Source organism: Danio rerio, chromosome 13, assembly GCF_049306965.1.
Source record: "Danio rerio strain Tuebingen ecotype United States chromosome 13, GRCz12tu, whole genome shotgun sequence".
Classification (NCBI taxonomy): domain Eukaryota; kingdom Metazoa; phylum Chordata; class Actinopteri; order Cypriniformes; family Danionidae; genus Danio; species Danio rerio.
The window spans coordinates 51,171,393-51,195,000 of NC_133188.1; the positions used below are offsets into that span (position 1 = coordinate 51,171,393).

A 23,608-nucleotide genomic window follows, 5' to 3' on the forward strand; every position below is an offset into this window, starting at 1 on the left:
AACCACACTGAACTGAACTAAACTGAACTTCAACTCTGACTGGACTGACACAGCTTCAGCTTACTAGATTTTCTATGTTAAGCTGCTTTGACACAATCTATATTGTAAAAGTGCTCGAGAAATAACGATGAATTGAACTGAATTGACATGGCAGATTGGCATTAATGTTTAACAGAGGGCATGTATGAAGCTTCTTATTGATACAAGTGATATAGCAACGGCAACCAATTACATACCTGAATACACACCAGATTCACTAGACACTTCTTAAGTGTTACTGCGTGGTTGCATGAGTATTGTATGTTGGTTACTTTGTATGTTATTTTGTATGTTGGTTGTTTTTTTAAAGGGGTAAAATATGTCTCTGATGTCCTTATAGTAGAGTGTGTGTGTGTGTGTGTGTGTGTGTGTGTGTTTCAGCTCAAAATACCACATTAATGTTTTATATCTCTTTTAAACTGACACTGAGGGCTCTATTTTGTCGGTCCATGCGCAGAGCGCAAAACGCAGGGCGCAAACGCTTTCAGAGCGTGTCAGAACGCATTTTTGCTAACTTAAGGACGGGAAAATCCTCTTTGCGCCGTGGCGCATGGTCTAAAAGGGTTGAGTTTATTTTCTTAATGAGTTATTGGTGTGTTTTGAGATTAAACCAATCAGAGTCTCATCTCCCATTCCCTTTTAAAGCCAGCTGCTTCGCGCCATAAGCGCATTGATATTAACATGACGTAAAGTAAGTTCACTTTCGCTTTTGCTCTCGTGGATAGGGAAACCTTACCGCACAGACATCAATTAGCATCAATTAGTCTATAATAATTGTTCATTTCTAATCAGCCAATCACGTGGCAACAACTCAATGCATTAAGGCATGTAGACATGGTCAAAACGATCAGCTGCAGTTCAAATCGAGCATCAGAATAGGGTTTACAGAGAATGGTCCAAAAAAGAGAAAATATCCAGTGAGCGGCCGTTCTGTGGGCGCAAATGCCTTGTTGATGCAAGAGGAGAATGGCCAGACTGGTTCCAGCTGATTGAAAGACAACAGTAACTCAAATAAGCACTCGTTACAACCGAGGTCTGCAGTAGAGCATCTCTGAACGCACAACACATCCAACCTTGAGGTGGATGGGCTACAGCAGCAGAAGACCACAACGGGTGCCACTCCTGTCAGCTAAGAACAGGAAACTGAGGCTACAATTCACATAGACGCACCAAGATTAGACAATAGAAGATTGGAGATTCGTTGCCTGCTCTGATGAGTCTCTATTTCTGCTGCAAAATTCGGATGGTCGGGTCAGAATTTGGCATCAACAACATGAAAGCATGAATCCATCCTGCCTTGTATTATTGGTCCAGGCTGCAGCAACTGCGTGATGCTATCATGTCAATATGAAACAAAATCTCTGAACAATATTTCCAGTAGCTTGTTGAATCAATGCCATTAAGGACAAAGGCAGTTTTGAAGGCAAAAGGGGTCCAACTCTGTACTAGAAAAAGTATACCTAATAAAGTGGCCGGTGAGTGTAAACAGACGTTTATTTTGAGGGCAATGAATAGTGATTAAGATTATAATTAGTGCTGGGCAAAGATTAGTTATAAATAGAGATTTGTTCAAAGTTTTATTGAGATGGATTGTTGCTGATTGGATGGGGGTGTTGGCCCAATTGGGTAGCTTTACATCAGTGATGTCCAAACTCGGTCCTGGAGGGTCAGTGTCCTACTGAGTTTAGCTCCAACACCCTTCAACACACCTGCCAGAAAGTTTCTATTATGGCTGCGTCCGAAACCGCCTAATACTCAGTAGGTACTACATTTGAATTTAAACGTACTACTCGGACGTTAGAAAAGTACATTCTATACAGTATGAATGTGAAAAGTATGAATGGAATTCGGACGTACTACATCCGCCATTTTGTCATGTAACGTGACCTACCTGCATCAGTTGCGTCGCTATACTTCCTTTCATGAATTCTCTCGGGGAGCATTATGGGATAGCGCAGCGTGCATGGGATGTGCACTCCAGAATCTTGCCGGAAGTAGTAAGTCATCCAGGTACTTCTCACATTCTATGAATTCGGACATACTACTCGGCTCGCATACTGATTTTAGAATACTATATAGTATGGAAGTATGCATTTTTGGACGCAGCCTACGTCTATTAAGAGCTTGATTAGCTGGTTCAGGTGTGTTTGATTAGGGTTGTAGCTAAACTCTCTAGGACACTGGCCCTCCAGGACCGAGTTTGGACTCCCCTGCTTTACATAGACAGAAAAATTGAGACCTGTTTAAAATGATGTCAGACCTACAAGACAATATTTCAGTGAATTTAAGACTTTTTAAACCCTAAAGCTTTTTTGCATTGTTGTCTGATGAACTTCACAACAGAAAAAAGCAACAATCAAGAATGCATGATTATATCGTATCATGGCTTTGCAATCAAAAAAAGTCATTATAATAGCAGTCAATGGAGCAAAACAGCAAATGTAGTCAATTTTCCCAGAGTGTTTTGAGTGTTGAGTTTTAAAAAAATGTATGTGACGATGTATAAATATTAGGGGTGTAACAATTTATCGTTGTACGATTTATTGCGATGCCAAAATGTCACAATATCCATCGTGGCGTTATGACGATTTGATTACGATATGACGTCCGTTTTCTCTTATTAGTTGAGCTGTTTGCACGTGAGCTACGTTCCACCTGCTGTCGCACGTGAGTTCAGATTGCAGCAGCAGTAATGTTAGCAGACCCAGATGAGTGGAGCTGAAATAGAGGATGGCCCATCCTCTCAAAATCAGACGTCTGGCAACATTTCAGTTGTACAGTCATTGCTTTAGACTCGTCCGCTTTTTGACACGCATACTGGTCAAACATAGCCTAAGTTATAAAGTCTTCACAGTGATTTACATACTTTGCACAGTGACATGGAAACCTTCTAAGGGTGTTGAAAGAGTCACAGACTGTATTTATAAGGTACAATTCACCCTAAAATATCATTCTGTCTTCATATAATGATGTATTGGCGGACGCAAAATCACACATGACGTGAGCTGTTACTACAGAGGGCGGACTTTGATAGACGCGCGCGTATGGCAAGCCGTTTTAGCATTTAAACCTTTGTTCTGACTATCCATAAATATATTTAGAGATATCTCTAATTATATTTTGACTAGTCATAATTATAATTCGACTAGTCAGAATGACATTTAGAGATATCTGCAATTACAATTGTACTAGTACGAAATCAGATTGGAGATATCTGCAAATATATTATGACTAGTCATATTCCTCCATTGACTTCCATTGAAAAATATTTGCAGATATCTCTAAATGAGTTTTGACTAGTCACAATTGTAATTAGAGATATCTCTAAATGAATTTAATTAAATATGAATTAAATGCCTGGAAATGTGGATTTTTTTTTGCACACACAAAAAACGCAAGTGACCAAGCAAAGCCTTAAGCTCTTACTGTTAAATTCAATTAAATAGAAAGCTTTTTTTTTTTGCACCTTTACTTAAATTGTTCCTTAATTTTGTCTCTGTCATTTCAATAATATTTTTAAGAAGTTTTTAAATTGTTTTATTTTCCAGAGACAGGCCTGTTTAATTTATTTTCTTAAAGAAGGTTCAGTTTAACAAGTTGAAACAAAAGAAATACATAAAAAATAGTTTACTTGGTAAAATGTGCATTTCAGTTTAATTTTCAATTTTTATTCCAAATATCGTGATACATATCGAATCGTGAACATTATATCGTGATACACATCGTATCGTGAGCTGAGTGTATCGTTACACACCTAATAAATATGTGTCAAAATAAGATTATTCTGCAAAAATCATTTCATTTGCTGAAAGTTGTGTCCAAATTAAGACTGAAAATCACCTCAGAGTGGATGAAAACCTCCCCGGCACACACAAGGGTTAAGACCCCGCTGACGCCCTGTATTATTTTGGCTCTTTACACTAATTTAGCCGTCTGTCTCAGCAGGCGCAGTAACCATAAAAAAGACATAAAAGATGCAATTTTTTTTATTTTCCAAACACGTGGTCAAGAGTGGAATCCTCTGAAAACTCCCTAAGACGCTGAGAAGCTGAGCTTATTGTTTTTTGAGTGGGCACGAGGCTGTTGTTGTTGTTTCTGAGAACTTTCCATTGGAACCATTTGATGCGTCAAAAGACAAAAAGAGAAGCAGAGCTTCACACATACCTTGCTAAGCAATGCACGGTCCTCTTTGATTTGGCAGTCTTGAACGGCGAGAGCAAACTGCTCCAAGGTCACTGCAGAACAAAAATAAGTTCAATTCTGATTATTTTCCCCCCTGAAGTTATCAATGGCTAATAATAGAGACAATTTGTTTTTGTTACTATTTTTCACTTTTTTTCACAAATAAAATGTCCTGTGGCTTTTAAAGAACACTTCTTTCACATGTGAAATGAGAAGCAGGGCTTTGATGCTTCACCCCAGGCAGAATTTTTTGTATGTAGTCAATATTTGTATCTACTTGAAAGAGGGATATAAACTAAAACAATATAAAACAAAGCCATATTTACCATTCAAGTAACCACATTTTAAATGTGCACCATGCAAAATGCACCAAAAACACAAGATGCGTCTCTTTTTTTTTTTCCAATTCCTTTTTATTATATTTTAGTAACATGTACATGCACATTTCCATGTGTCAGATCCAACACAAACCAACAAATGAACAAACAAAACCAAACAAAAGGCTTCTCAGCATTTTACATCAGAATACAATATCCCCTCTATTACTAATCTAGTAAAACATTTCCAAATCCACCACCTTTTAAAAACACCGTAAAGCACAGGTGTCAAACTCAGTTCCAAAAGGGCCGCAGCTCTGCACAGTTTAGTTCCAACCCTAATTAAACACACCTGATCAAACTAATTGAGTCCTTCAGGCTTGTTTGAAACCTACAGGTAAATGTGTTGGAGCAGGGTTGGAACTAAACTGTGCAGGGCTTCGGCCCTCCAGGAATTGAGTTTGACACCCCTGACGTAAAAGGTCCCCGAACTCTATTAAAAACTATGCATCTATTTCTTATCATATAAGTTATTTTTTTCCATTTTCATGTTTGTTACCATCTCTTTCAGCCAACAGCCTATAGTTGGTGCACATATACTTTTCCAATTTAAAGAAATAAGCTGTTTCGCTTGTGGCATACATATATTCAAAAATATCTGCTCCGTCTTTTTTAACTTGATCTCCTTGGGATATACATGAAATAAAAAAATTAAAGGAGACTGTTACGTTTCACGTATATGTTTTGTGGTATTTTTGTTGTTTTCTGCTTTGCGCTCTTCTCTCTTCTTTCTCTCTCTTGTTGTGGTCCTATCCTGTTTCAGGTGTGCTACCATTGGTCGAGTGAGCTGTCAATCACCTTCGTCACTCAATCGGCACGCCAATAAGGATCGGGTCCGCGCAGTATAAAACCGGTGCGCTTGCGCTGTTCTGGAGGAGCGTTTGGCCTGCCAATCTCCTCACTTGTGTCGGCCGGACTGTTTATTTGTTTGTTCCGCTTTGTTCCGCTAGTTTTCTCTCTGTTGATATTGATTTTTCAGTTAAACTTGTGCTGCTCTTGTTAATGTATAGTGAGATTTTGAATGATCTTTATGAGAATTGGATTACCTGAGATCTTGTTTTGCTAATGGCTAATAGTGTGTACTTTACGAGAATTCTAGCATTTCGAGAGGCTTAGTATAATTTTGTATTAGTTTTGGAGGCGTTGCCACATGTGTAATTATGTTTGGGAGTTATGAAGTTTAGTTCAGCTACGTGCTGAAGATTACGGTTTTGTTTGTGCATTTTTCTTTGTTCAGTCAGTTTAGTGGGTTGGGGTTTAGTTAGATTGTTTTGTTATATTTATTTCTTTGTTTTGGCAACACTCCTATTTTTCTTTATTTAATTCAATTATTTAAAATTACATTATCTTCCATCTCATATTCATTGTTTGACATTATCCATTTATAAATACTTACTTTTTGTTTCACTTATCAAGCGTATGTGTCTTCTCCTCATTCACCCAGCATCAATAGACTCACTGATTGTTACGTATCATCCCTTTTATTATTTAACATCATAAACACGTAACATTCAATGGGTAGATTAACCTCAGGAATATTTTCTATAATTTCTTTCACACCTTTCCAAAAGTTCTGTATTCCTTTACATTCCCATATACAGTGACACAACGTTCCTTCATGGTCCCTGCATCTCAAGCAAGTATCTGGAATATTTTCATTATATTTATCCAATAAAACTGGAGTTATGTAAATCCTCATCAACCATTTATATTGTAACAGTTTCAGACGAGTGTTCATTGTTAGTGATTGAGCTTCCTCGCACATCTTCATCCAGTCCTCTATAGAAATATTCTCCTCAAGATTTAATCTCCAAGCTTCCAGTTTACAATTTGAAGATTCCTTTGATCCTGACACCAGCATCTTGTATAATGCAGAAATTAAACCTTCACTAAAACAGTCTTTTGTTATTACTTTTTCCAAAATAAACAATGATATCATATCTAGAGAATTATTTTGTGATTTAAAGATAAAATCTTGTATTTGTAAATACTAGGGATGTAGTAATATTGTAAATACCATCATACTGCAATAGTAATTTTTTTCAATATTACCGTGGGCGCATGACTCAATAAAACTATATTACTGAGAAAAGTTTGCTTAGGCGAATGAAGCGAACGGGAGGTAGCGGGAACTACAATTTCTATCAGCCCAGGCATGGCCATCATCCTTTGCGGTCTGTTGTCACTACAGATCCAGTAATGCGGAAATGGAGTGTGCTGCTAGTAGCGGGGAAGAAAAAGATCTGGAAATTATCGAACCTAAAGCGGGTTTTAAATCGGATGTGTGGAAGCATTTCGGTTTCTTTCTAAAAAGATACGAAAAAGGAGAAAAGGTGACAGACAAAGAAAAAAACAGTATGCAGGCACTGCCAGACTGTGGTGAAATATAAGTCGGGGAATACAACTAAAAACAGTCATGGGGACTGCAGAACACAGCACACTTGTTAGATTGATGCAGACATTGACTTGTACCCCAAAGAGACCTCTATCTCACTCATGGCTTGTCCTCTCAAGTGGTGGAAAGACAATGCACAACGTTACCCACTGCTGTCAACCTTGGCTAAATCATATCTCTCTGTCCCAGAAACCTCAGTCCCAAATGAGAGGGTTTTTTTCTATTGCAGGGGACATGCCCAGAGATCCCAGCTTTTACCAGATTATAGTTATATGATCATTTTCCTTTAAAACCCATCTCTATCTAAGTGAGTGAGTGATTAAATGTTGAATGTGATGAGTTTTCAACAATACTAAATTGAAACTTTATTGTTTTTATATGGTTTAATAGTTTTTTGTTATTAAAATTGAAAAATTGAAGTTCCTGTTTCGAAACTTACAGATAGATGGCTAATTTGTATGTCATTGATATGTTCAGTGCTAAGGTAAATAAACACTTTTGGCACTTTTTTCAAGTCTTTTCATTAGTTTTGTTTTTCCTGTAAATTATTCAATAAATACCGTACCGTGCCATTCATACCGAGGTATAATCGTACCGTGAAATTCTGATACCGTTACATCCCTAGTAAATACTTAAAGAAATGTTTTGCAGGAATATTATATTTACTAACAATTTCCTCGAATGACATTAGAATATTGTTAACATACAAGTCTGCTATCGTTCTAATTCCCTTTTCTGATCATATCTTGAATCCTTTTTTTCCCCTTTTTTTAGTGCATTCATTTTTTATCTTCTCAAAAGATTAAGAGAAATTTAATTGCCCATGATATGAATGAGGGGCGGCTTAGTGGTTAGCAATGTCACAGCAAGAAGGTCGCTGGTTTGAATCCCAGCTGGGTCAGTTGGTATGCGCTTTGGGTGAATTGGATGAACTAAACTGGCCCTAGTGTTTGTGTGTCAATGAGAGTGTATGGGTGTTTCCCAGTACAGGGTTGCAGCTGGAAGGGCATGCGCTGCTTAAAGCATATGCTGGATAAGTTGGCGGTTCATTCCGCAGAGGCAACCCCTGAAAAATAAAGCGACTAAGCTGAAGAAAAATTAGTGAATGCAGCTGGAAGGGCATCCGCTGTGTAAAACATATGCTGGATAAGTTGGCGGTTCATTCCGTTGTGGTGACTCCTGATGAATAACAGGACTAAGCCTAAGGAAAATGAATGAATGAATGAAATATATCCTTTATAAGTCCCAAGAAGCACATTGAAATTTTTATTCAATGTTTGACGTAATCTCAACTGAAACACAAAAGCTACGTCTGAAATCGCAGACTTGCATACTACATAGTGAGCTAAAAACAGTATGTGAGCCGAGAAGTATGTCTGAATTCATAGTATTCTAAAAACAGTACGTGAGTAGTACCCGGAAGACCTACTACTTCTGGTGAGATTCTGAAGTGTGCATCGAAGGGATGCTACGCTATCCCATGATGCACCGCGAGAGAATTTATGAATGGGAGTCAAGCGACGCAACTGACATGATCATGACAAAATGGCAGATGTATTACGTCCGATTTCCATTCATACTGCTCACATTCATACTGTATAGTACGTACTTTAATAACATCTGAGTAGTAAATTCAAATGCAGTACTGAGTAGTTCAGTAGGTGATTTCGGATGCAGCCAAAGAGAGGGTGGGACTTACAGTAGCTCCTCCCCTTTTTTTAAATCTGCCAATGACGTTCTGTTTTTATAACTGCTCTGCCAATGTGAGTGGTTGAGCTCATGTGCATCAAACGAAAAGCAAATAAGAAGCCTCTTGGAGGGGGTGTGGCTTGTCAGATACTAGAGAGTCTCTGATTGGTCAAGATTTGATTAGAAACATGTTTATATCATGTTCATATCAGTTTTATATCTTTTAAATTTTGCCACTGTTTTGGAGCACACTAGCTTATAGATATCTTAAAAAACTAGCAATACTGATACAAACATCTAAAAAAAACCTTTATATTAATTTCATGGAACCTTTAAAGCAACTTACAAAGATGACCTACTACTTCTGGTGAAATTCTGAAGTGTGCATCGGAGGGATGCTACGCTATTCAATGATGCACCATGAGAGAATTCATAAATGGGAATGAAGCGATGCAACTGACGCGAGTTGGTCACGTGATGAGGACAAAATGGTGGATGTAGTTCATCCGAGTTCCATTCATACTGCTGACACTCATACTGCATAGTATGTACTTTTCCACCGTCTGAATAGTATATTTACATTCAAATGCAGTACCTACTTCAGTAGCAGGCGATTTCGGACGCAGCCAAAAAGAGGGTGGAATAAAGAGTAGCTCCTCTCCTTTTTTAAAACGGCCAATAGCGTTCTATTTTTTTCACTGCTCTGCCAGTGAAGCAATTGAAAAGCAAATAGGAAGCGTCTTGAAGGGGGCGGGGCTTGTCAGATACAGGAAAGCATTTGATTGGTCAAGATTTGATCATAAACATATCATTTGATGAGAAGCATGTTTATATCAGTTTTATATCTTCTAAATGCTAATTTTGTCATTGTTTTGGAGCACACTAGCTTATAGATATCTTAAAAACTAGCAATACTGATACTAACATCTAAAAAAAAAACTTTATTTTATTTTCATTGGACCTTTAAAGCAACTTTTTGACAACAATAAATTGAAAAAGCATGGCTGTTTGTTTTTTTGTGCAGAATTTATACCATACATTGAATGGACAGCAATATATTTCATTACACTGCATTTTTCATGCATTGCGCAGTGTTATACGTATATATATTCTGTGATCTGTAACCGCTACGATTATTACTCAGTGTCAAAATCATAACTAAAAGTGCAAACGAATGTGAGTAAAAGCCCCTCTTCTCAATGTTATCAGCTCCATCTCAGAGAAAATTAGCGTGTGTGTGTGTGTGTGTGTGTCTGTGTGTAAGTGTGTGGGAGGAGGGTGAGAGAATGGAAATTTGCTATCAGGGGAGGAAAATATATCTTGACACACAAACCCCTGCACACATACACTGAGCATGTGGAAATACTCGCGAACATCAGAGGCTGAGGCTGCACAACACTTGCGCGAATCAGAAGTTAAACAGTGTCTTTAATGATCAAAGATGGGCACTGTGTTTATAGTGTACATGAATCACCTGCTTCAGACAAACTCACACTGTTTCAACATGCACATGCTAATAAAAATGCTTTTGTTTCAGGGGACACTCAAAAATATATATTTTTTTTCTGTTTGTTCAAACTACTTATTTAAATTGAGTTTTTTTTTGGGGGGGGGGGGGCAACTTAATTATTTTATGTTCAATTCACTTCAATTTGTTAAGTTGACAATCTGTTTGAGTTGGGTCAACATGAATATATTGTGTGGCATTTTTTTCACGGTACACTCAAAAAACATCTTTTCTGTTTGCTCAAACTACTTTTTCAAAATGAGTTGAAACAACTTAATTCTTGAGTTTTTATGGGGCAACTTAATTGTTTTAAGTTCAATCCACTTAAATATTTTGTTTACTTAATTGATTTGTGTTGGGTCAACATTAATGTATTGTGTGGCATTTTTTAGTGCACATTTAAATATTAAAAAGGAATTAAATAAGGAAAAGTAGCATTTAGTGACAAAACGAGGCAACAGGAGGACGTTAATTAGTCTAAATTACTTTGAAAAAAGAGAAATCCTTACGGTTATTTTAGGCAACTTTTTGATTAAAATATCAATACTACAAGTTTTCCACATTTGAAGTGCATCAAAAACATTTTTTAAAATTGCCTTAAGATGAGAAGGAGCACTCAAAAAAAAAAAGATGTTTGTTAATTGTTCAAACTTATTCAAAATGAGCTGAAACAACTTAATTATTGAGACTTTTGGGGGGCAAATTAATTGTTTCATGTTCAATCCACTTAAATTTATAAAAACTAGTAAGTTAACTTAATTCTTATATGTTGCCCCAACACAAATTGTGTGGAACCCAGTATTTTTTTTCACGGTACACTCAAAAAACATGTTTAAGATCAATTCACTTAAAAATGTTAAGTTAATTTAATCGATTTTGAGTTGGGTCAACATGAGTGAATTGTGAGGCATTTTTAACATCTAAATATTAAATAAGGAAAAGTAGCATTTAGTGACAAAACGAGGCAGCAGGCTGACATTCATTAGTCTAAATTACTTTGCAAAAGAGAAATCCTTACGTTTATTTTAGGCAACTTTTTGCTTAAAATATCAATACTACAAGTTGTCCACATTTGAAGTGCATCAAAAACTTTTTAAAATTGTCTTAAGATGAGAAGGAGCACTCAAAAAAAAAGAAGTTTATTATTTGTTCAAACTTATTCAAAACGAACTGAAACAACTTAATTATTGAGATTTTTGGGTTTTGGGGGGCAAATTAATTGTTTCATGTTCAATCCACTTAAATGAAAAAAAAAAACTAGAAAGTTAACTTAATTCTTTCATGTTGCCCCAACACAAATTGTGTGGAACCTAAACACTAAAAAAAAAACATGCTTTCTGCTTGTTTAAACTACTTTTTCAAAATGAGTTGAAACAACTTAATTCTTGAGATTTTTTTTGAGAGCAACTTCATTTTTTTATGATCAATTTACTAAAATTTGTTAAGTTAACTTAATTGATTTGAGTTGGGTCAACATGAATGCATTTAAATGTTAAATAAGGAAAAGTAGCATTTAGTGACAAAACGAGGCAACAGGCTGACATTAATTAGTCTAAATTACTTTGCAAAAGAGAAATCCTTACGTTTATTTTAGGCAACTTTTTGCTTAAAATATCAATACTATAGTTGTTCACATTTAAAGTGCATCAAAAACATTTTTCAAAATTGTCTTAAGATGAGAAGCACTCAAAAAAAAGATTTTTATTGTTTGTTCAAACTTATTCAAAATTAGCTAAAACAACACAATTCTTGAGATTTTTTGGAGGAACTTAATCATTTTATGATCAATCCACTTAAATTTGTAAAACTAAAGCTAACTTAATATTTTCATGTCGCCCCAACAAAAATTGTGTGGAACCCAGCATTTTTTACAGGGTAAACTTTAAAACATGTTTTCTGTTTGTTCAAACTACTTATTCAAAATGAGTTGAAACAACTTAATTCTTGAGACTTTTTGGGAGCAACTTAATTGTTTTATGATTAATTTTCTAGAATTTGTTAAGTTAACTTAATTGATTTGAGTTGGGTCAACATGAATGCATTTAAATGTTAAATAAGGAAAAGTAGCATTTAGCGACAAAACGAGGCAACAGGAGGATGATAATTAGTCAAAATTATTTTGCAAAAAATAAATCCTTAAGTTTATTTTAGGCAACTTTTTGCTTAAAACATTAAAACTACATTTGTCCACATTTTAAGTGCATTTGTCCACATTTTAATTATTAACATGAGAAATATTTCACAACTTAATTGTTTTATTTTTAATCCATTTAAATTTGTAAAAACTAGTAAGTAAACACAAATCGTGTGGAACCCAGCATTTTTTACATGGTACACTTAAAAAACATGTTTCCTGCTTGTTCAAACTACTTATTTAAAATTAGTTAAAACAACTTAATTCTTGAGGTTTATTTGGAACATTCAATCATTCATTCATTCATTTTCTTGTCGGCTCAGTCCCTTTATTAATCTGGGGTTGCCACAGCGGAATGAACCGCCAACTTATCCAGCACGTTTTTTTTTTTACGCAGCGGATGCCCTTCTAGCCGCAAACCATCTCTGGGAAACATCCACAAACACTAATTCACACACACACTCATACACTACGGACTATATAGCCTACCCTATTCACCTGTACTGCATGTCTTTGGACTGTGAGGGAAACCGGAGCACCCAGAGGAAATCCACGCGAACGCAGGGAGAACATGCAAACTCCACACAGAAACGCCAACCGAGCCAAGGATCGAACCAGCAACCTTCTTGCTGTGAGGCAACAGCACAACCTACTGCGCCACTGCTTCGCCTTATTTGGAACAAATTAATTGTTTTAAGTTCAGTTCACTTAAATCTGTTAAGTTAACTTAATCGATTTGAGTTGGGTCAACATAAATGTATTGTGTGGCTTTTTTTACTTGTTAAATAAGGAAAAGTAGGAGTGGTGCAGTTTGCATGTTCTCCCTGTGTTGGCATGGGTTTCCTTCAGGTGCTCTGGTTTCCCCCACAGTCCAATAACATGCTCTATAGGGGAATTGGGTACTCTAAATTTCCCACTGTATGGGTGTTTCCCAGTACTGGATTGCAGCTGGAAGGGCATCCGCTGTGTAAAACATATGCTGGATAAGTTGGTGGTCCATTAAGCTGTGGCGACCCCTGATGAATAAAGGGACTAAGCCGAAGGAAAATGAATGAATGAATGAATGAAGGAAGGAAGGAAGGAAGGAAGGAAGGAAGGAAGGAAGGAAGGAACCAAGATCTTTATAGAGACTTTAGGGATTTTAACTGTAAAATAAGATTTACTCAATAAGGGTAGGCTTTATTTAACTTTAATTTCTTCATTAACTAACATGTATAAGTGCATTTAGATGCATATTCCAACAGAGCAAGCAGTTATTGAATCTGCATTTGGTAAATCTGGCAGTTCTTTGAAATGAAAGTGATCGTAAGCACTATCCAGCAGTGATTGTGTACAGTATTTAAATCTCTTTAAATGGAGATTTGACTAATACTATGATGCTATAAACTTACAGTTGTCAATAAAAATGTATTAAAAAAACATACCAAGTCACAAATTGAAATGTCTGATAATTAAAGCAAGTGTTATCAGCAATGAAACGCTTGCTGGAGTTTTTCTCAGAAGCAACTTCCCATTTCTAAGTCATTAGCTGCAGTCACTTTTTGAGAAATGTTTTGCTTAAAAGTCTTTCTTTGAAATTCAGTGTCATATGTGAATGCACATGCATAGGCATACATTCATTCAAACATAAAGAGCACATGCTCTATACATAATGCTCTTTTATCTCACCTCGGTGTATGTGTGCCATCGCCAAAGTGATCACGTGATGTAAACAAGAGTTCCAGGCCATGAAGAACTCCTCTTTGTTTTTGTCCACCTGTTCACATGAAAAACAAAATGCTTTGAAAGTGATTTAGTGTCAGGAAAGAACGCTAAAATTCTATATAAAATTACTCATTTTAAAACGCAGCTAACAGGAAACCTTCTGAGAATTTTGGATATAATTCAGGGTTGGTTCTTTGAAAGCTATGAACAAAAAAAAGTTCTTCCAATAATGCTAATATAATGTTTGTTCAATGTCAGAACATTAGCACGCAGATTTTGATGTGCATCTAATGTTTGCATATTTATTTGAAGTCAGAATTATTCGCCCTCCTGTGAATTTTGTTTTTTCTTTTTTTAATATTTCCTAAATGATGTTTAACAGAGCAGGGAAATTTTTACAGTATGTCTGATAATATTTTTTTCTTTTGGAGAAAGTCTTATTTGTTTTATTTTGGCTAGAATAAAAGCAGTTTTCCATAAAAAAAAAAGTTTTAAGGTCAATACATTGCGATATTTTATTCCTCTGCGATATATACTGCGATTTCAATACAATTTTACTAGATGACTTAAACAGCTCTATGTGCATAGTAATTACTTTAGATTGGGATGACTCTGTAAGGGATATATATATATATATATATATATATATATATATATATATATATATATATATATATATATATATATATATATATATATATATATATATATATATATATATATAATATTTTTTTATAGTGCATTATGCTTTTGTAACGGTGGTGTTTACAAATAATGTACAAAATAATTAACCAAATCACCAAATTTACATTAAATCACCAATTGCACTCTCAAAAAGACTAATTCAATATTGGAAATAAACCAACAACATGAAAACAGAAATTTTTATTTGTTTATCTGTTTCTTTTTTCCCCCAATTTCTAGGGAAGAGATCTTTTAACGGATAGCAGATTTTTTCAACATATTTCTAAACATAAAAGTTTTAATACCTCATTTCTAATAACTGATTTATTTTATCTTTGCCATGATAACAGTAAATAATATTTGACTAGATATTCTTCAAGACACTTCTATACAGCTTAAAGTGACATTTAAAGGCTTAACTAGGTTAATTAGGTTAACTAGGCAGGTTAGGGTAATTAGGCAAGTTATTATATAACAATGGTTTGTTCTGTAGACTATCGAGAAAAAAAATGTGCTTAAAGGGGCTAATAATTTTGTCCCTAAAAGTTTTTTAAAAATTAAAAACTGCTTTTATTCTAGCTAAAATAAAACAAATAAGACTTTCTCCAGAAGAAAAAATATTATCAGACATACTGTGAAAATTTCCTTGCTCTGTTAAACATCATTTGGGAAACATTAAAAAAAAAGAAATAAAAAAAAATTCAAAGGGGGGCTAATAATTCTGACTTCAACTGTTTGAGCTCCCCCACTGAATTTTTATTCCTTTGTTAAATATTTCCCAAATTATGTTTAACAGAGCAAGGACATTTTCACAGTATGTCTATTAAAGCATTTCACAGCTTCTCACAACACACAAAATGTGGATTACATCATTAAAAAATGCTCTGTCAACAATTCAGAAATATTTATTAGTGACACCGGTGGCCGTTCAGTGAACTGCAGCTAATATCGTATTTTTTATTTTATTGTTCTTCGATTAAAGCTAAAAAAATACCCTTGATTTGATACCAAACTTATCCTTGCTGTGACATTTAGATTGTAAATGCATTAATAGATGCACTGGAATTAAGATTTGTTACAAAATTCCACACACTGGCAATGAAAAAAAATATTTGGAAATATGCGACAAAATGACAATTAATTATGAATAAAAAGTATTTTTTCTTTGATGGGTACATTTGAGACTTTAGAGCCAATAAATGTTCAATTAAAGCATTGCACAGCCACTCAAAACTCACTGAACAATTTAGAAATGCTTGTTATTAATGACACCGGTGGTCATTCAGTGAACTGCAGCTAGTAACATTTTTTTTATTATTGTTCTTCGATTAGAGCTAAAAAAAAAAAGAAAAAATTAAAAATAGCTTTGTTGTGCTAGCAAATACATCCACGCTGTGACATTTAGATTGTTAATACACTATGAAATGCACTGAAATTCAGTTTTGTTACAAAATTCCACACACTGGCATTACAAATTTGGAAACACATGACAAAAATTACAATTATTAATTAATAAAATGCTTTTTTCCCCTTTAATGGGAACACTTTAGACAGTATAGCCAATAAATGTTCGGTTAAAGTATTTCACAGCTACTCACAACTCACGAAATGTGGATGACATCACTAAAAAGTCTCAATAAACAATTCAGAAAAGCTTGTTATTAGTGACACCGGTGGCACCGCTTTTTTCTTTTAATGTGTACATTTGAGACTTTATAGCCAATAAATATTCAATTAAAGCATTTACATCATTAAAGAGACTTGCTGAACAATTCAGAAACGCTTGTTATTAGTGACACCGGTGGCCGTTCAGTGAACTGCAGCTTGTAACATTTTTTTATTTAGAAATATTTGAAAAACATGACAATTAGTTATGAATAAAAAGCTTTTTTCTTTTAATGTGTACATTTGAGACTTTATAGCCAATAAATATTCAATTAAAGCATTTACATCATTAAAGAGACTTGCTGAACAATTCAGAAACGCTTGTTATTAGTGACACCGGTGGCCGTTCAGTGAACTGCAGCTTGTAACATTTTTTTTTATTTGGAAATATTTGAAAAGCATGACAATTAGTTATGAATGAAATGCATTTTTTTCTTTTAATGTGTACATTTGAGACTTTATACCCAATAAATATTCAATTAAAGCATTTACATCATTAAAGAGACTTGCTGAACAATTCAGAAACGCTTGTTATTAGTGACACCGGTGGCCATTCAGTGAACTGCAGCTAGTAACATTTTTTTTATTATTAGGAAATGAATTAAAAACAAAACAATTAACTATGAATAAAATGCATTTTTTTTCTTTTAATGTGTACATTTTAGACTTATTAGCTAATAAAAGCTCAATTAAAGCATTTCACAGCTACTCAAAAACAGCCACTGATCTCCTCACTCATCAGTAAAACACACAGAGGGGAAACACTCCTTGTTTCCATTGATTTATAGTAAGAGTGACTGACCTTAGTGTAGAGTCGACTCGCTAGACTGCGCTGTAACACCCTTTCCCTGTAGCGCACCGCTTTCAGCAAGAACATTAGGTCTCCTACTTTGTCCACGCTGAAGCCAAGAAAGCTAGACAAACAAGGAAACCGCCAAAAGAAATACAGATTAACTCCCTCAGACAAAGAGATACTGTATAAAAAGCACAGATCCGCTATCGGAATCACATCTAGACAAATAAAAGCTGATTTTATTCAGCCTATGATGGACGACTGCAGATCTCTGCTTCGGTTAATATGTTATGAATAGTAGGCCGGAAAATCATTACACCTCTCAAATTTTCCTCTCAGGCAAAAATTGCTAAATTAGTGACCTAATTGTGAGTGTAAACACAATCGTGAGAGTAGACCGGTTCCTTAGGGCTGAAACGTCTGTGCCTGTGTGTGTGTGGCTCTTCAGGAACGAAGTTTTAGATGCTTGGACGATCTTACATTGCAAAGCCAACAGACAAATGCCATCTGATGGGAAGAATTAAGCTAGAAATGTTGGAAATGTGGCCAGAATAGCATTAAAGGTGCAGAAATGATTCAAATTATTTTACATTTTATATTAATAAGCACATAAAATAGGTAATTGTCCAGTGTCTTAAAAGTTGCATGCTATACATCATGTATATGTAAAAATCGCCTTTATAAGGGGTTTAAACACAGTTGTGTGGCAGCAGTGTGTGAATATAAGCAGCTTCTAATAGTAAAAATGTATTAACTCTATTTTTTTTTAAACTTACACTTGATAAAAACAGTCTGCCCTGCTGAAAAAAACAGCTTAAACCAGCCTATGCTGGTTGGCTGGTTTTAGCTGGTCGACCAGGCTGGTTTTAGAGGGGTTTTGGCCATTTCCAGGCTGGTTTCCAGCCATTTCCAGCCTGGTCTTAGCTGGTCAGGCTGGGAGATGACCAGCTAAAACCAGCTTGACCAGCTTAGCCAGGATGGGAGCCCAGCCAAAACCAGCTATGTCCAGCTTAAACCAGGCTGGTCAAGCTGGTTTTAGCTGGATTTAGCTGGTCATTTTCCAGCCTGACCAGCTAAGACCAGGCTGGAAATGGCTGGAAACCAGCCTGGAAATGGCCAAAACCCCTCTAAAACCAGCCTGGTCAACCAGCTAAAACCAGCCAACCAGCCTAGGCTGGTTTAAGCTGGATTTTTCTGCAGGGTGGAGAAACACTTTGATTGACATTCTCTCTTTGTATGTGTCGTCGGAGGGGGAAAGCCCCACCCATTAGTGACCATCTCTCACTCGTTACACTAAACAGCCCTGATGCAATTGTTGCAATTGTTGTTTGCTAGTTTCAGCTTAGCGCAAGAGTCTTTTTGACGTTTTCCGCCACGCTGTTTAAATAGCAAAAGTGGATTCTGACACGCCCTGAAAGCGTTTGCGCCCTGCGCTTTGCACTTTGCGCATGTACCGTCAAAATAAAGTCCTTAATGTCTAATTCGTTCATGATTACAGTTCATGCATTTTTTTCACAGGCATGCACTGCACAATTTGCATCCTGCATTCACAAATGCATGCATGCATCAATCTCTTACCTGGTTCTAAGGCTGTCTGACGCTGAGCTGGTCAAGTTTCTGATCAGTCCCATCACCAGGTTGTTGCCCATCTGTTTGGTGTATTGAGTCAGCAGTTCTCGAACCACCACCTGCACAACAACAAAAACCTGATTAAAGACAACCTGCTTAGGCACATGTAATGTCAATAATCTGTTGTCTAAAATATGAGCTGCTTTAGTCAAATGTGGGCTGGTAGCTGAGAGCTTTTAGCAGATTTTTAAATGTTATTAATTTCTTTTTTACTGCAGTGTCATTCCTGTCACTCAGACTGTTCAGAAGGGTACTATGTGAAGTTTATTCATAAACTAATTTCGAGGGGAGCACATGATTATGATTGAACACGGCTGGTTCTGCATTAGCATGCTTGATCCACCAATCAGGCCATTCCTAACCTCTATAAAGAGCCAGGGTTTTCTCACTACAGTCATCTTCGATTTGAAGAATCCCCCCTTCCACCCCTACCTTTTCACCTTTCCCTCCATAGGGCAGCACGGTGGCTCAGTGACTAGCACTGTCGCCTCACAGCAAGAACATCACCGGTTCTAGTTCCTTAACAGGTCGGTGGTCGTTTCTGTGTGTAGTTTGCATGTTCTTCCCGTGCTTGCGTGGGTTTTCCCCGGGTTCTCCGGTTTCCTCCCACATTCCAAAAACATGTACAACAATTTAATCGTTAAATCTAAATTTCAATACAGGTAATCTAATAATGCAGCATATCTTTTAATAGCCTTCAATCTTAATCTTTAGCTATTATAAAAAGGGGAGTTGTCGAGATCTACCTGAGCTCGAGGCTCCCCTCTCTACCTCCAAACGGGAGGGAGCCCAGGGCTCAAGAACCTTCGAGCTCAGGGCTCTCTCCCGGGACAGCATGCCAAACTTGCTTATAATCAATCATCAGCTAAGTGTGAACTCTTGAAGAAAGCATTGACGGGCCGTGGGTTTGATTGCCAGGGAATGCATCAACAAATGAGCTGCATATCTTTAAAGCAAAGCAAATCACTTCGGATAAAAACCTGTGCCAAAAACATGGGTGAGTGAAAAAAAAATCAATAAACGTTTTCTTTTGTGGCCTGAAAAAGAAAGAAGGGTATATGGAAATACAATAATGCGTAAAAAATATCCATAAAACATTTTGCCGATTCTTCTCCTCTCTCTGCTCCCTACACTTTCCTGTCAATACTCTCTACTGTCCTATCCATTAAAGGTGAAAACCCACCAAAAAATAATAACAAAAAAAAGCAGTTTGGTTGAAACTATAGCTGCGTCCCAAATCGCATACTTATGCACTATTCTATGCCATTTTGTAGTATAAATGGTGTAAGTAGTGTGTTCACACTGAAAACTCTAGAAATAATAAGTGCACTTTAATTACCCGGATGATGCACTCATTCAGCCGCTAAAATGAAGTGTGGAATGATGGACACTTCACGCACTCAACGACCGCAGGTTTGCTCACGTAGCGGAAGGGGCGGAGCTATCGGGCGCACATGTTGGATAACTTTATTTATTTTAAATGGTGAAAGCAAAATTCTCCTATAAGAGGGATTATAGCGCCTCCTGATGGTGAATGCGGCTATACTGAAGGCAGGTATTATTTTTTACTTTGGTCGTTTATTTCACTGATTTGGCAACCGTCAAACGTCATCAGGGAAACGGTTTGAATTTCCGCTTTGTAAAAAAACATAAGTGTGCCATTTGGGACGACACTACATACATATACTATGCTGTTGAGTGTGTAAGTGCATAAGTGCATAGTGTATACAGTAGTGTGCCATTTGAGACGCAGCTTATCACTTAAAGTTCAATTGCATTTTGATGTAAATTAAATGATTCTACATTTACGTTTATTTATTTAGCTAACAGTTTTGTCCAGTGAGTCATTCAGTGATTCAACAAGAAGAGGCAATACTCACAGGACGTGCAAATTGTACAAAGGAATTGTTAGTGCTAAAAGAATTAACTTATATATATACAGTTGAAGTCAGAATTGTTAGCCCCCTTTTGATTTTATTTATTTCTTTTTAAATATTTCCAAAATTATGTTTAACAGAGCAAGGAAATTTTCACAGTATGTCTGATAATATTTTTTTCTTCTGGAGAAAGTCTTATTTGTTTTATTTCGGCTAGAATAAAAGCAGTTTTTAATGTTTTAAAAAAACATTTTTGGGACAAAATTATTAGCCCCTTTAAGTTTTTTTTTTCAATAATCTACAGAATAAACCACTGTTATACAATAACTTGCCTAATTACCCTAACCTGCCTAGTTAACCTAATTAACCTAGTTAAGCCTTTAAATGTCACTTTAAGCTGTATAGAAGTGCCTTGAAAAACATCTAGTAAAATATTATTTACTGTCATCATGGCAAAGATAAAATAAATCAGCTATTAGAAATAAGTTTTTAAAACTATTATGCTTAGAAATATGCTGAAACAGTCTTCCCTCCATTAAACAGAAATTGGTGAAAAAGATAAACAGGGGCGCTAATAATTCAGGGGGGCTAATAATTCTGACTTCAACTGTATATATATATATATAAGCTAAGCACGTGATCCTCTTGAAATTAGTTTATAAATGAATAGATCACATGATTTTTGGTTCAACTATTATTTTAAGAGTTGTTTTTTAACCCACTTAAAGGGCACCTAGATTACCCTTTTTTTCAGATTTAATATAAGTCTTTTGCGTCTCTAGAATGTGTATATAAAGTTTCAGATCAAAATACCCATCAGATTTTTCATTATACCTTTTACAAGATGCTGTTTTATACTGATTTCCAGCAGGGGGTGGTTTTGTCGTACTGCGCTTTTAAGCTTTTTCTTTCCCGCCCACTGTTTCTACATGCCTCCTCCCTCAGCTGCGTCAGACAACAGACAGACTTAAAGGAAGAAGGTCTCACGTAGCGTTTGTGAGATACTACAGTAAGAACTAACCTTTACTAATCAGTATTGTGAAGTTGCATTGATGAGTCACACACAATATCGTTACAAAGTTAACGCGCGCGCACACACACAAACACACACACACACACACGCAGGCAGGCAGACAGACAGAGCGCACTTAGCCTAGTTAAGGCTAACCTCAAGTACTGTGTGGATATCTGTTATGCTAATGTACAAAATAAACCTGATTTAACTTCCACAAACCGGGATTGAAGCGTCTTCTTTTATAAATGTTCGGACACGCGGCTGTGCTGATGAAGTAAAGCTGAAGTAAAACGCTGTAATTAATTACACACATACTCTGTTTTAAAACGCTTTAAACATGTGAAACTTACTCTTAATCACATTTGATGATGATTGCTGATCCTAGCGAACAGAACAGACCTTTTATTCCCGGTTGCTTTGCATATGTCTGCCTGGTCTTGTTGACATATACACGCGACTACCGGAACATGTTAATACGTGCAGCTGTCAATCAATTCGGTGGGCGGGGGGATCGCACATATATGTAATGGTGCGATCAATTTGAAAACAGCTCCAATTGGCCGACCCTTTTTTTGTAGTTAAATTGAAAAAAAAGGACTGGGTGTGTTCATATCACCCCAGTATGACGGTCTATACACTATACCAACACACAGATCTGTCCAAACAGCTTGAAAAGTAGATTTTTTACCATAGGTGCCCTTTAAGTATCACTAATTGAGTAAATGAACATTTTGAAAAATAAATAACATTCTCCAAGTCAGGGGTCACCAACCTCGGTCCTGAAGGGCCGGTGTCCTACAGGGTTTAGCTCCAACTTGCCTCAACACACCTGCCTGGGTGTTTCAAGTATACCTAGTAACACCTTGATTAGCTAATTCAGGTGTGTTTGATTAGGGTTGGAGCTAAAATCTGCAGGACACCGGCCCTCCAGGAACAAGCTTGGTGACTCCTGCTCTAAGTGGTCCTAAAGCACAGTAAAGTAAGTCTTTACCCCTGTAAAATAAAGTACACATTTAAAAGTGCTTACTATGAAAAATGATGTACATCAGACGTGACGCATGTTCGGTAGTGTGTATTGTAGATGTAACTTTGCATATAGTGCAGGAACACAATGCAGACTCATACTCAAAGTAACTCTCGTGCCCTACTGTACAGTAATGTATATACCCTAGTTTACTCCACCCAGCCCTTAGTGTAAAGGTGTGATCATAATGGTCAGGACTTCCCGCCAGTCATTAACGTTCCTCAAGGGATCACGCTATCAACACAACATCACATTATAAGCACCACAATCCAGACGCACAACCCCAGAAAGTCAATGACTCATTGTGTCATAATCATTGTGTACGTTTGTGCGCCAGAAACCCAAAATAACCTCCTGATTTCACATCTGCAGTACAGAAAGTGCTTCACCACTGCATACTGTAAAACAAGCTTCTCATAGTGACCCACACTCATCGTCCAAACCGTAACCGTGTACCAGTCATGAGTATGAAATTTGGAGATAAATGCTAATTTCCCTTATGACAGGTGACGATAAAACATCTTAATAACTTTATTAGGCTGTAAATTCCCCGTGACTGATCTGAACGCGAGAGCGGGAGAGGAATAAAGAGAGAGTCTTGGGTTGGCAGAGACTCGCACGATTCTTGTGACTTTGGTTTAAGCTGTGGTCCTGCAAAACTCATCACCCTTTATTTTCACATGCCCCATTATGACCTTCAGCACTGGCTGGTCATTTGTTGTTAGCCTAAAGCGCTTAATCAAATGACACACATTTAGTCAGAAACCTTTTGAAATGTGCTTTGAAATGGCAAAGCTGATGCATTATGATGTTAAATTAGTAGTCAAAGGCAGCAGGTTACATCTTAAAGAGAATTAGGTTATGAATTCTGTTATTCAAAGACACAGTATTACA

At 36.4% G+C, this 23,608-nt stretch overlaps 1 protein-coding gene across 5 annotated transcripts in view; it reads right to left on the reverse strand.

Moving 5' to 3' along the window:
• The window catches only part of acoxl (acyl-CoA oxidase-like), a 134,452-nt gene that overhangs the window by 46,104 nt on the left and 64,740 nt on the right, over positions 1-23,608 (reverse strand). For all 5 annotated transcript variants that reach the window (XR_012388955.1, XR_012388956.1, XM_068213113.2 and 2 more), the window contains 4 exons: positions 18,748-18,857; positions 17,179-17,290; positions 13,992-14,079; positions 4,204-4,274 (listed from right to left, as the gene is read on the reverse strand). Coding sequence is in view for 3 of the 5 variants with exons in the window: in XM_068213113.2 (XP_068069214.1) it covers positions 4,204-4,274; positions 13,992-14,079; positions 17,179-17,290; positions 18,748-18,857 (381 nt within the window). In the remaining 2 variants the exon portion in view is untranslated. The remainder of the gene's footprint in view (positions 1-4,203; positions 4,275-13,991; positions 14,080-17,178; positions 17,291-18,747; positions 18,858-23,608) is intronic.